Genomic DNA, 11,549 nt, shown 5'->3' on the forward strand with positions numbered 1-11,549 from the left:
GAAAACTTCCAAAAAATACTGAAAACTTGAAAACAATATTGAAAATTTTGAAAAAAGTAAATTTGAGACTTGGAAAAAGAAAAAAAACTAAAACTTACCAATTAAAAAAAAAGTTTATTTGTATTTTTAACATTCCTCAATCGTTTCTTTCTCTCAGTTTTCTGTTTTCAGTTACAATTCAGAGTTTTCAAGTTTTCGCTGTCGAGATGATCCTAATTATACATGGGGGCGGGGCTTTGTGCTCATTGGCTGTATTTTTTTACTTAAAACTGCTTTCAAATTTTCGCCTTCGCCCAGCGTTTTAGTCACATCTAACTGTTCCTCTAAACCACAACAAAGACGGGAAAAGGTTTTTCAAACATCAGGAGTCTGAAGCAGCAGGAGAACAGAAACGTTCAGAAGACTACCAACAAGATAGAAGAACTGATCAATTTATTGGTTCTATATCTCATTTATCCGTATAGTCTTAGAAAATAACAATTAACTTTGGAACATTTCATCACTGAAATAAATGTCCAAATAATTTGAATAAACTACATTTTACAGGATTACTATCATTGACTCAGTTTGTCTGTGTAGCTTAGCAAACAGCTAAAGTTTAGATTTTATGACCGACTTTCTGCTTTTGTTCATTTACCAGTTTGATGCCAAATGACACAATTCTTTTGGGAAATTGGGATATAAATAAAAATTAATTGAAAGCTGTGTAACAAATCTCCAGCATCTTGTACAAAATAACAAGAAGAAAAATCTGAATTTCTAAAACTAAATAATGGAGTCCCTCAAGGATCTGTACTAGGGTCCTTACTTCTTATTTTGTTTATTAATGTCATCTGCAATGTTTTTTTTTTTTTAAATAAAATGTTGCTGTTTGCAGATGATACTTCTTTTTACTAGTCTGGCTGAATTAAAACAAATTATTGGAATTTGATAAAAGAAAAAAATGTTTTATGATAAAAATTATCAATAAACTGGGAACAAATACATTTATGATTTTCAGCGACTGACAAAATAATGAAAATATTACACTCAAAATTGACTTAATTAATGTCTAAAAATGTAGTGAAATTTAAATATTGAATAATAAACTGAAATGGAAAATAAAGTAAAAGACTTTTAATAGTAACTCCTATTGCTCCTTTATTTTTCTTTATTTTTGGAATTGCTACTTGAGCTGTCATGAACAAAGAACAACAATATATGAATATTTGAAATAAGCAAAATAAAAGATGCTTTTTTGTCTCTTATTTTGATCTCATCACAGCAGATTAAACATTATCTTCTCTTTCATTCGACCCAATTTTCAACTTCACATCAAAATGCTATTTTTATTAATTAAACTAGGTAAAGCACACAAAAATGAGTTGTTTTTTAAAAAAAGACAAAATGTATCCCAAATGGATCATCGAAGAAGCCAGATGGTTATTTTCTGCTTCTTGTGTCTGTCTAGAATATTTTTTTTTCCAAATGTTAATCCTGTAAAACACTAAATGAATTCTTCCTGAGTTCTACTGTCATGAGATGATGCAGGACTCTTAAACAGAATCAGAAAAGCTGCTGTTAGAAGCAGAGCTGCCATGCAGAGCTCCACATGTGAAAGCAGATGTTCATTCGGTCGGTTTTGGTGCTTCAGATGTGATCAGTGAACATGCAGAAGTGAGTCTCTACTTGGGGACTGACTCTGGAGCTCCTCGGTTACCTGCGGACTCTCCCTCGCCTCACTTGTGAGGAGAGTGACGGTACTGAGGCAGCAGGCTGCTGACAATCTACAAGAAACTGATAAATTAGACAGATGGACACAATGATGACACTCCAGGTTAGATGACACCACAACAACAGGCGGACGAGACGAGTGAGCGAAGGCCGTCAGAATGATTCAGAATGGATCATTATTTACATGAACAAAACTCTTAATGTGAGATTCTGATTAAACTAATTTTTTTTGGTTTTACCGCAAACATTTACATTGATACACATATATGGAAACAGAAATGTTTTTAAAAATAGTTTTTGTTCTTAAAAAATATAATACTTCACTTCAAAATAAAGGTTTCTACTTTTTTTACAGTTTTATTTACTTCTTAATAATAATAATTGGGAAGTGAAGAAACACTGCCATCTAGTGGCGAGAATTGGTAACACTACACAATTTGGAGTAAGTCTTAGAGTGACGAAAACTCTGTCTTTGGGGTTTTTAATGTGTTCCTGAGGCATTTTTTTGATGATGGAGAACATTAATTGAGAAATGATACAGAAAATAGCATTATTTAAATATTTCTTCATACAAATTGTTGTAAATCAGGAGCAGATAAACAAAATGTTGTTTAAAAAAATTGTATTTGTGACGTAGAAAATATGCAGCTCCGCCCTTTTCTACTGCATCCACTTTCAGACCAATAGATCCATGAACGTCTTTGTTTTCGTCGCCTGAGATGGAATCTGGGTCTAAACTGTACGACTGGATAGCTCTGATATTACGATTTGGACGTCAAATTTGCAACCGAATTCGCTTCTCGCCGCCTGTCCAAAAATGTGTTAAACTTGAAGGAGCTTCCAGCTAATGTTTTTAGCCTGATCGCTACGTGGATCTTATTGACAAGTTATGGAAGACACAGATGATTTTTAAACTTTTGCAACTGTTACATTGGAGTCGTGCGTTGGCTGAATGTATAGATGGGTGTGTGATTTTGCTTGGATTTTTTTATTTAAAAACTCGACTTTTAATCTAATTTTAGCCCCAATTTCACCAAAGGAGCAAATGAATGAGATTATATCAATGAGAGCTTCTCCCGTTCTAAAATGAGACATTTTCACCAGTTTATGTCTTTCAGGGAAAAGACACAAACTTGGAGAAATGCTGCGTTCATGGGGTGTTGGAATGATGGGAAAAATGACTCGAAAATCACACAAACGTCAGAAAAACAACAAATCCTCCAACACCGCAGGGATGCAGAATCGCTTTTCTGCACCCAAACAAAAGTCAAAGTTCTTGTAGAGCATCATCCATGGAGAGATTTCACGGAAAAGAAAATATTAATAAGGATTATTGATTTCATTTCACTTTGGCGGGACGGATTAAATCCTTTAACGGGCCGTAGTTTGGCCCCCTGAGTTAGGGGGAACCCGCCTTCACCCAGCAGGAGACACTCGGGAACCCCGACAGTCCCAGAGGGAAACAGCAGGTTGAGAAAACGGACGGAGGTTCAGGAGAACGATGGGTGGATGGATTGATCCACCATGTTGTCACTAAAACGTTGCATGCCCGAAGTTGCGTCCCTGAATGGTTGGCGTGACCCGGATTGTATCCAGGATTTGGGATTCAAAAGAATACTGTATTTTCCGTGCATAAAAGTCTCAAGTTTTTTCAAAAAGAGTCCGTGCGCCTACTAATCCGGAGCGCTTTTTGTGAACACAGGAGGGTCACAGACAGAGATTCTGGCAAGTCGAGTTCTTAAGAAACGTGTGGATGGCGGTAAAGTTTATACTATCTCAAGTTACTGCAGAAACACATAAAGATCGGTCACTATTTCAGAGCGCCAGCTTTACCCGGCCTGCGCCGTTACGCCTGAAAGCATTTGACTAACAGAAAAAATTGGGTTATATAAATAAAATTGAATAGAATTGAATCTGTTTAACAAATCAGCAGAATCAGGTACAAATTCACAACAAAAAAATTTGGAATTTCCAAAAAAATAAAAATGGGGTCCCTCAGGGATCTGTTCTAGGCGCCTCATTTTTATTTATTTATTTTTTATTAATGTCTTTTGCATTTTTTTTAAATAAAATGCTGTTGTTTGCAGATGATACTTTGATTTACCAGTCCACATGAATTAATAGAAATGATTGGAATTGGATAAGAGAAAAAATGGTTTTATGATAACAAAGTATAAATTTAACTGGGAGAAAAATGTAAATTTATGATTTTTAGCAACTGCCAAAATAATGAAAATATAAACAAAATATATTGCTGTTACATATTGGATAATAAACTGAAATGGAAATCACATGTTAATAGCTTAAAAAGTAACATTAGCAAAAATATTAGGTTTTTTTTATTAAAGTAAAGGATTTGTTTAATAGTAACTCCTACTGCTCCTTTATTCTTCCTTATTTTTCCATTTTTGGAAATGTTACATGAGCTGGGATGAACCATGAACCACAATATATGCATATTTGAAATAAGCAAAATAAAAGATATTAATGGCGTTCCTTTATTCGTTCAGGAGATGATCGTGTTACTACATCATCTGGTGAAATTGACAGTGAAACTACAATGAAGCGCGTCTGATCTCCAGAAAGTCCGCTCTCACTACATGCACGGTTGTGCGCTTCTGTTACTTTTTTTTTTATTTTTGCGCCCTCTAATACGGCGCCCTATAGTGCAGAAATAATTAAAGACCACTAGAACAATTTGAGAAGAGATCATAAGATGATTGGAGAAGACTTTGAGGTTTATTATGTTGAATATACTGACATTAAAACGTAAAGTCAAATCTGATTTTATTAACCTTTAAAATTCAAGGTTGCAGTTCCTCCAAACCTCCACCAGGAGGAGCTGTTACAAAGCAGAGGTAGACGCTGGAGCCATCGGTGCTTTGTTATCTGCTTTGATTTCTTCTCCATGAGGTCATCTCCTGATCGATTTACACCATTAAAATGCTTTTAGTGAGCATTTAGAAAACATCCATCACGAGATTAAAAAATGTCCTTTCAGGACGCTTTGTTGGTGGGCGGGGCAAAGATGAGGAAGATGGAGGAGGACAAGTGCTGCATTACAGCTGAAGGTTCAGCTCCTCCACACCTGAGGATTCAGACTTACTTTGGGTGGGCTGCTCTTAATCTTGGGCACTTTGGCGCCCCGTCCGCGGTGCGTCTGCTCGTGGTCGAACTCCAGATCCTCCAGGCGCTGCGTCAGAGCCAGCTTCTGCTGGATGGCCATGCGCAGGAGGGAATTCAGCGTCTTCTTCTCGTCCTCCGCCGCCGCCAGCTGCCGCTGCATCTCGTCCAGCTGCGTCACGTACTCGTCGCACCTGCAGACGGCGAACATTGGTTCAGCTCAGGTCTCACGTTATCGCGCGTCTCAACCCGACTGTGTCCCACCTCGTGGCAAACATGGCGCGGAGCGAGGAGAAGGTGGCGGCGTCCTCTTTGAGCGCCTTCAGCTCGTTCCTCAGCTTCATCATGGTCTCCGTCACCATGGCCTTCTCGTTCTCGTACTTGCTCTTCAGGTTGGCCAAAGCGTTTTCTGCCGTCTGTGAAACATTGGAGCAGTTTTAGGACGTTCCTATGGAGGGATTTTAGTGCCAACATATTCCAAGCAAAAGTTACAGATTAGAGATCAAAATTTACTAAACTGTAAACAAAATGTGAAGTGTTGAGGATAAAACTTTATAATTTGCAAATGAAAATATTTGCTATCAAAAACTTTTTTCTTTAAAAAAATATTTTTGCATTTGCAACACAAACTATTTTTAGATGCGTAGTGTCTCATCTCGCTTTCGCCCTATCTTTGATTTTGAATTTTCTCTCCCAAAAAGCCTGCTGATTGGTCTAAATTCTATCTCATCAGGCGTCTCTGCCTTTCATTACCGTAGAAGAACCAGCAGAAGATAATATGTGCTTAAATCTTTTTTTAACAAACAGATCTTAAAGAAAATCAAACTTTTTACTAATATTTGCCCTTGAGGATTCATAGATCACACAGGTCTGTTTACTGTAATGTCAGAATATAAACTTTACAATTTATTCTACGGTTTGAGGAGATTCTTAGCCATAAATTCACAAATTTGACTAAATAAAATGTAATCAATGCTAAAAAAACAAACAAAAAAAGATTTAAAGCACATATTATCTTTTGTGTTTTAGGATCAGTTTAACATCAGTAGTGAAGGAAATAATGACGGTTTACTGAAGTAAACTTAATTTATGAGCAGAAGAAATGTTATTTTTAGCTTTTAATGTTAATTGTTTCCAAGAACTCATGTTTACCTTTGTCCAAAGCGAGATGAGTCCCTACATATCTAAAAACATTTGTGCTGCAAACGCAAAAATATTTTTGAAAGCAAAAATTAAATATTTTTATTTGCAAACTATTATGTTTTTTTTACTTGACACTTTACATTTTGTTTGAAATTTAGAAAACTTTGATCTCAAAACTGTGACTCCTGCTCCCGATATAGTGGCCCAAAAGTCCCTCCATACGTCTCCAGAGATGTTTTCGGCTGAAGGTAAAGAAGCTTCACCTGCTTGTTGGCTTTGAGCACCAGCCTGAGGGTGGCGATCTGCTCTCTCTTGGTGCTGAGCAGAGACTTGAGCTTGAGGATCTCCTCCATGCAGGACTCCTTGTCCTTGTCCAGCGTGGGGGCCAGCTCTCTGGCTGCAGCTCGCTGCCGGGACAGCTGCAGCGAGCGGTCCACCGCCCTCTGGAGGTGCTTGATCTGGTCTCGAATGATGACGTTCAGGTTGTAAATGTTCATGGGCTCCTTGCGCAGGTCTCCCCCCGCCTCCGAGGACACGGGGGACGGACAGGGGAAGATGGTGATGACGGGAGAGGCGGTGGCGCTCCGGTTGGGGCTGCCTTGGCAGGAGGAGGAGTCTACAGAGTTGGTGGTCTCATGGACGTCTTTGGATGGGGAGTCCATGGGGCTCCGCGGGGAATCGGAGGAGCAGGCGGCAGAGACGGCAGCGAGCCGCCGCGCCAGGCGGGGGGACAGCAGGGCGCGGGGGTCGTCGGGCCCTTTGAGGCTGCCGCCGCGCGTGATGCGGCTCTGGCGGTAGTAGTCCAGCATGACGCGGTTTGGGGTCTCGTTGTTGCAGAGACAGACGTGGTGGTACAGCTGAGCCAGCTCCTCGCTGAACGTCACCAGCTCGTCCTGAGCTGCGTTCAGCATACCCTGACTCTCCGTGGCAGTGGCTGCTGTGGATCGGAGCTCCGCCTCCAGGCTCGCCACCCTCTCCTGGCTCTCGCGGAAGTTCCGTTCCAACTGTGATATCTAAAATAAATCATTCAGTCAACGTAGTGTTTCCACAAGAGATTATTTTAGTGGTCGACTAATCGGGTTATACACAAAGTGGATGTAAAACACAAATCTTAACCATCATTAGCTTTAAACTGACTAAAAACTAGATATATTCACACTGGTATTAGATTTGATAATGCTAGTGTGAATGCTGTAAGCTGAATTTGGCCGCTGAAGATGCTGAAATTGATAGCTACAAATGCTGAAGCTGATAGCTAAAATATTGGTTAAATGAGAAATTAGCCTAAAAAATAAAAAAGGCTGTTAGCCAAAATACTAGCATGCAGCTTGAATATTAGCTAAACTCCAAAATAACCCAAAACAACAACAACAAAAAAGCCAACATAGCCAAAATACTAGCATGTAGCTGAAATATTAGCTAAAGTCCAAATTAGCCTAAAAAACTGGAAAAAGCCTAAGTTAGCCAAACAGCTAGCATGCAGTTGAAATATTGGCTAAACTCCAAATTAGCCCAAAAAAACCTGGAAAGATCCTAAATTAGCCAAAATCGCTAGGATGTAGCTAAAAAATATTAGCTAAATTACAAAATAGCCTAAAAAACTAAAAAAGCCTAAAATTAGCCATAACAGCTAGCATGTAGCTGAAATACCTAAAAAACAAAACAGCCTAAAAAATAAAAAATAATAAATAAGCCCAAATTAGCCAAAACAGCATGCAGCTGAAATATTAGTTCAACTCAAAAATAGCCTAAAAAAAATCTAGAAAAATCCTAAATGATCAAAAACAGCCTAAAAATGATCAAAAGCCTAAATTAGCCAAACTAGCTAGCATGTAGCTGAAATATTAGCTGAACTCTAAAACATCCTTAAAAACCTTAATAAATGCCAAATTAGTCCAAAAAGCTAGCATAATTCCATTATAACTTTCAACTTTACTACACTTTGACTCCAAATAATATAAAGTAACGACTAATCGACTATTAAATTAGTCGTCGACTATTTTAATAGGCGATTAGTCGTTGATTAGTCAACTAATCGTGGCAGCCTTAAGTCGACGCCACCCAACGAGAAAATAGTAATAATAACTCAGACAAACCTGTTCAGTCAGCGCCTGGAGTCGGTCATCGCTGTTGCTGTCTCCTTGTCCTTCCACTGCTTGGTTGTACTTTTCCTTTAGGGCCTTAAGCTCCGCCTTCAGGTCAATAACCTCGGTAACCGCCACTTTGTACTTACACTCCAGGACCTCAAAGCCGTGGCTGTCCTGGTCCGGGTGGCTGTTGGCCGACAGCGGCGAGCCTCCGTCGGGTTTCTCCCTCTCCTGCGGGTCGCCCAGCTCTTTGTCTCCGTTCAGACGCTTCATGGCGTTGACGCGCTCCGTGAGGCGATGGACGCGCTCGCTCTGCTCGCTCAGGGCTCCCTGCGTGTGCTGCAGCTGCGTCTGCGACTCCTGCAGGTTCATGAGGAGGGCGGCTTTTTCACGTTCCACCTGCCAGACGGAACCGCAGCATCAAACAGAGCTGACTCACAGAACATGGATGAAAACTATAGTTTTGATTTTAGTTTTCTTGATTCCTCAAATTAAAATATAAGGAACATTCGATTTAAAAACACGCAATAAATAAATCAATAAAAAAAGTCCAAATATTGAGATTTACTTAAAAAAATCAGAATATTCAGATTAGAATTTATGACAGAGTATTGGGGCCACCAAAAAAAGGTCATATTCTGACTTTTTTTTTATAAATTTACGACTTTTAATCTCATAAATTTAGGATTTTTGATCTAAAAAATTTACGAGATTAAACATAATAAATTTACAAGAAAAAATATCATAAATTTATGACTTAATCTAAATACGACTTTTAATTTAATAAATATAGGAGTTTTAGTCTTTTAAATTTATTACTTTTAATTTCCGAAATTTTACGAGATTAAGAATCCAAAATTTGCCAGAAAAAATCTTGTCAATTTTTGACTTAATCTCATAAATTTACGACTTTGAATCTAATAAATTTAGGATTTTGAATCTCGTAAATTCACAGCTTTTAATCTCATGAAATTACAAGATTAAAAATTATACATTTACAAAAAAATCTTGTAAATTTATTACTTTTAATATTGCAAATTTATGAGATTAAAAAATCATGAATTTACAAAAAAAGCATCACATGCATTTATCTTTTTTTTCTTGTAAATGTACGTTTTTTTAATCTCTTACATTTATGAGATTAAAAATCGTAAATTTGCAAGAAAAAATCTTTTCAATTTTTGACTTAATCTCTTAAATTTACAATTTTTAATCACATAAATTTAGGATTTTTGATCTTGTAATTTATGACCTTTAATCTTGCAAATGTGTGAGATTAAAATCTTAAAATCTTAAATTCACAAGTAAAAAATCACAAATATTTACGACCTTTGATCTCGTAAATTTCTGAGATAAAAATAAACATTTTTGGCATAAAGTCAACATTTAATTGAACAAACTGTCTTTAAAACAATAAAAATGACAAAAAGAGAAGCATCAGGATTGTAATTTTATAACAAAACAATAAAACAAAAATAAAGTCAGAATTTTTTGTTCCTATCAATCTTTTTTTTTAAGACAAATGATTTTTAATAAATGTAACATTTATTACCAATGATCTACCACTTAGAGAGAATCACTTTATGCCAACTATATAACATATTCAAGAGTTTTTTTATCGTATTAACCAAAAATACTAAAACCTTTTGGTCCGACCGTAAACGATCTCATTAGACAAATAGGAGTAACTCTAATCTCTAGTTGCAGACTTAAAAAGGGCCGACAGGTTTGGAGTAACCGTGTTACCAGGAAAAGAGGCGAGCTGCTAACATGGTGAGCACTAACGTCACTTTTTAATTTCCCACAGGAGCTTAGCTGCAGGGAATGCACAGCAAATGTGCAGTAATTACTTTATTTGATATCAGTCTGAAAGCTGCACTGATGCTGTTCTTCTAGTGGAAGAAAACTAAATCCTGTTAGAAAACTGTTGATTAAAGACAAAAGAGTTTTTTTTTCTTTCTTTAAATGTTGATTTTGAGGCTCTCACAGCCACAGACGGAGATTCTGGGCTGCGTTCAGACGCCATCAGCCTTTAGGAGCTGAAATATGATGAGGGAGAGTGGATCGATACCGCTGCTCTTTCCCGCCGTCAGCAGGCCGCTTCTCTCTGTCGCAGCTGCTTTAAACACTGTGGCATTGTGGGACATCGCTTCAGCCTGCAGAGGATCCTCCTCCGATAAAGAAGAATTTCTGACCTGCAGCAGCTGCTGTTTGAGCTTCTGCAGCTCCGACAGGTTGAGCTCGCTGAACAGGTCCGGCACAAGCCCCTCCCCTTTGCGGCCGGCTCGGTAGTCCCCGTTGATTTTGGCGTTGCTGTGGAGGTGACCGTTGCAGCGGTTGCTGTCCTCCATGTTGCCGTTAGCTGCGGGGTTGGCGGCGTTGGCGTCCTCTGGGAACTTGAGGCCCTCGACGCCGGTGACGGTGAGGGCCAGGTGGGCCCCGGCGCCGTACACGCTGTCGGTCAGGCTGATGTGGTGGGCCAGCTCCTTCCTCAGGTTGTTCTTCTGCTCGCGCTCACTCTTCAGGGCGTCCAGCGCTTCCTCCAGTTGGCTCTCCGAGATCTCCTTCAGGCGCAGAGCGTCCTCCAGCTGGCTGTTGAGGAGGACCGTCTCCTCCTCCAGGACCTTGATTTCATGTTTCAGTCCTTCATACTCCACCTGAGAGGAGGAGAAACATCGAGAGGAAAATCAGGACCGGATGTGGAAAATCGCTCTAATGACCAACGAGGAAAACATCCCGTTTACCTTTAAAAAAATGTTTTAAAAAATGTTTTCACTTATTTTATCAATGCAACAAGAACACTTTCCTACAGTGAGATTACTTTTGATAAAACTATGATTAAAAATCCTGGAGAACTCATAACATCCAAGTAATTAATAAAGAAAAATGATCAAGTTAATTAGTTACTAGAAAAGTTGCATTACCTGCAATAATGCTAGTGGGAATGCTTTTTGCTGAAAGTTGTTGCTGAAGGGATTTGCTGAAAATGCAAAACCTATAAATGCTAAATTTGCAAAAAGACTGGAAATTTCGCTAAAGAGCGCTGACCTCAGCCTAAATTTCAGAAAATTTTACACTAAAATACCTTAAAAATCCCTAGTAAATGCAAATTTTGCAAAAATATTCAGTGTGTTGCTTAAATATGAGACAAACTCGAAATTAGCTCAAAAAACCTTAGTAGATGTCAGATTATCCCAAAAAGCTAGCGCATTACTTAAATAGTAGCTAAACTCCAAAATAGCCTAAATGCCCCAGAAAAAATTAAAGTAGTGAAAAACGTTAGCATGTTGCTAAAATAGAAACTCAAAATTAGCCTAAAGAATCGAAGTAAAAGTCAAATTAGCCAAAAAAGCTAGCTTGTTGTTAAAAATACTAGCTAAACTCCAAAATAGCCTAAAATTCCTCAGTAAACTACATTAGTCAAAAACATTAGCTTGTTGCTAAAAAGAGCTAGACTCTAAATTAGCCTAAAAAAGCCACAGT

The 11,549-nt window shown here is 38.3% G+C and overlaps 1 protein-coding gene across 6 annotated transcripts in view; it reads right to left on the bottom strand.

The window, feature by feature from the left end:
- The window catches only part of bicd1a (bicaudal D homolog 1a), a 41,088-nt gene that overhangs the window by 2,656 nt on the left and 26,883 nt on the right, over nt 1-11,549 (bottom strand). For 2 of the 6 annotated variants that reach the window (XM_024281219.2, XM_024281224.2), the window contains exons 4-9: nt 10,262-10,723; nt 8,076-8,465; nt 6,243-6,992; nt 5,101-5,252; nt 4,820-5,030; nt 1,700-1,776 (exon numbers count right to left, since the gene is read on the bottom strand). In XM_024281219.2, coding sequence (XP_024136987.1) covers nt 1,700-1,776; nt 4,820-5,030; nt 5,101-5,252; nt 6,243-6,992; nt 8,076-8,465; nt 10,262-10,723 — 2,042 coding nt within the window. Of the gene's footprint in view, nt 1-1,454; nt 1,777-4,819; nt 5,031-5,100; nt 5,253-6,242; nt 6,993-8,075; nt 8,466-10,261; nt 10,724-11,549 lie in introns of those variants that run through there. The other 4 variants (XM_024281222.2, XM_036212558.1, XM_036212557.1 and 1 more) reach the window with 4 other exon arrangements.

This window comes from Oryzias melastigma, linkage group LG6 (assembly GCF_002922805.2).
Source record: "Oryzias melastigma strain HK-1 linkage group LG6, ASM292280v2, whole genome shotgun sequence".
Classification (NCBI taxonomy): domain Eukaryota; kingdom Metazoa; phylum Chordata; class Actinopteri; order Beloniformes; family Adrianichthyidae; genus Oryzias; species Oryzias melastigma.